The following is a 2,500-nucleotide window of genomic DNA, read 5'->3' as shown; positions in this document are numbered from 1 at the left end:
CAGCTTTTGCACCATTTTTTTTCTGAGAGTGAACAATGAGTAACAGTAAAGGCCTCATGTGTATCTTATTCTAAACGGCTGGACTCATTAGCACTCGCGATTCAAATGCATATGAAGCCGCAGCTTTAAGAAACATGCCACTATCAGTGTGATAGTCAGCAGAACAAAACAACCACTCCCACCTTCCCCGGGTTTTCCATTGTTGTCTATGTCGGGCCATTCAGCCCCCTTATTGACTCGGATCCCGGGGATTTTTGGGGAAGGGAGGTTAAGCACAGAAGTTGCATGTTTGCATGAAAAGCATGCACAAAAAAAAACCCTGACCATCTAAAATCCTTTGCACTAATCCAGTCTGCAACTCCCAATTCCACCAGACACCCTTTCAGTGAGGATTACAGGCAGAGTAAAGCACAAACCCATGCTTTCAATGCATCTATAAACCAATGCATTCTGTGCATCTGTAAACCCATGCATTCAATGCATATTCAATGCATCTATAAAATCACAGCCGCAGAGCTGAAGGAAACTCATGAATCGGCATCATAACGGTGCTCAGCGTAGCAACGCCTGTAAACAATGCATTCCCACATCCGGGACGCATCTTACCTTGCAGCTGCTTGAAACGCCCCTCGAGCTGGTTGTAGTTGAAGGGCATTTGCGCGGGGAAGCTCGGCTCCTGGTAAAAGCCCTCGGGGGCCCCGGACTCCCACTCCAAATCCATGATCCCTGACCGAGAGGGAAACTATTTCCAGATTCCTCCCAGAAAACCACGGAATGAGAAGGAACAACAGCGGGAAAAGACGAGGAAAAGATTTCTGCTCCTCTTTAAAGATATCCAAGCAAGAGGTTTCCGTCCCAGACTAATGTCCTAAAGGAGACGTGCATGCTTGTTCGTCTTCCCATTCAAAAGAAGCGTCTCCCCCTCAAAAAACTCCAGCACACACACAAAAACGCCCCTCCTCCGGTCACACACACACTCAGACTCAGAGGATGGCTTGCCCACACACTCCTCGAGCCGACCCGCTCTGAATCTGCAGGAGTCAATGGAAGGGTTTCTGTGAGACTCCTTTAGCGGAGCAGAAGAGGAGGGCAAGAGGGTTGTAATTTCACCAGCCTGTGTGTTTGCACATGATGTCACCACCTCATTACAATGAAAGAGGAGGAGGAGGAGAAGACGGGCCGTACCAAGTCTCCGGATGAGATGGGGGAGGAGAAAGAGCAGGAAGTCGGCTCATTTCCATGCATTGTTATTTAAAAGTCATGCAACACAAGCAAAGTCGCATTAGAAATGCGGAATGGCCTTTTTGGAATGTTGGACTGACTTGCATCCCGTCTAGAATTCCATTTCCCTAAAATTCCGTTTGCCTGAAATTCCATTGGCCTCCTCCTCTTGTTTCCCCCCCTCCCGCCGTCCATCTGTTTGCAAGGTGAGGAGAGACTCTGCCATGAATGCAGACTTTGAACTACTTCTCAAAGTTTGCCTATTGAATTGCACTCCGCTGTAAAACAAACATCTGCTGTAATTCCCACTCAGGAATCTCACTCACACGGCTACGTCAGGATCCAGGACACACAGACAGACCGTCATGATGGCAAACGCTCCTGTCTGCTTTTCGTTACGGGTCTTAAACGTTATAAAAAGCAGGATTATGCAAACTAAGGCCCTCAACGGTGAATTAAAAGCCACACTGAGAAAGACAAAGGATCATGGGATATTTAAGGAGTGTTTTTATGAGAGTGGAGATATGAAACGCTGCATGAAATGTTATAAATCAAGCAATAAAACGCTGGTTTGTTTTCTGTCAGCAACAGTGTTCCTGGCACACAGCAAGCATTTGTTTCTGCTTAATGAAGAAAGAGGTTTATGTTGTTTTCTTTTAGAATTCCAGCTAAATTTGCTCATTGACATTCAGAATAAAAACGTGAATAACAGGCTCATTTTTGTTTATGTTTTAATAATTTAATGTGTTTTTGTCATTTTAATTCGTTTTTTATCCTCTTTTTATTTAGGTTTGGTAATTTTAGTACTTTAGCTTATTTCAGGCAAACATTTATAACCACAATTTCTATTAACATTTTTACTAGAAAACTAGGTTGCAATTTGTTTTACAATACGTGCACATTGGTTAAGGTTAGGTTCAGGGTTAGTACCTATAGTTATTACCCAAATATTGTAATTACTATAATAAGTACATAATATGTACTTATTATAGGACAGGGCTGTAAAAATAAAGTGCTACCGAAAAATAAAAATGTAAAATGTTCTGCTCTTTCATTAAAAAGTATTAGGCTTTATCATAGTAGAGTGAAATGATATATATATATATATATATATATATATATATATATCATCATACTGAATGAATGCTATATTAATATACTGTTATTTACACAGTACGCCATGGTACTTAATCCCTCTTTCCACAAGACAGCATCCTCAAGGAACCATGAGATAAGCTATAATGTGACCAAATGTGTCCCATGATCCTGTATTTCCAAA

The 2,500-nt window shown here is 42.0% G+C and overlaps 1 protein-coding gene across 2 annotated transcripts in view; it reads right to left on the bottom strand.

Moving 5' to 3' along the window:
- The window catches only part of sptbn1 (spectrin, beta, non-erythrocytic 1), a 120,817-nt gene that overhangs the window by 75,073 nt on the left and 43,244 nt on the right, over positions 1-2,500 (bottom strand). Inside the window, exon 1 of one of the 2 annotated variants that reach the window (XM_079857791.1) lies at positions 607-1,119. The exons of the other annotated variant lie outside the window; for it this stretch is intronic. Within the exon in view, the coding sequence (XP_079713917.1) occupies positions 607-721 (115 nt within the window). The 5' untranslated portion in view covers positions 722-1,119. Of the gene's footprint in view, positions 1-606; positions 1,120-2,500 lie in introns of those variants that run through there. 2 annotated transcript variants of the gene reach the window in all.

The sequence above is a fragment of the Squalius cephalus genome, assembly GCF_949319135.1.
Source record: "Squalius cephalus genome assembly, chromosome: 22".
Taxonomy (NCBI): Eukaryota; Metazoa; Chordata; class Actinopteri; order Cypriniformes; family Leuciscidae; genus Squalius; species Squalius cephalus.
This window is presented reverse-complemented; position numbering and strand designations above follow the sequence as displayed.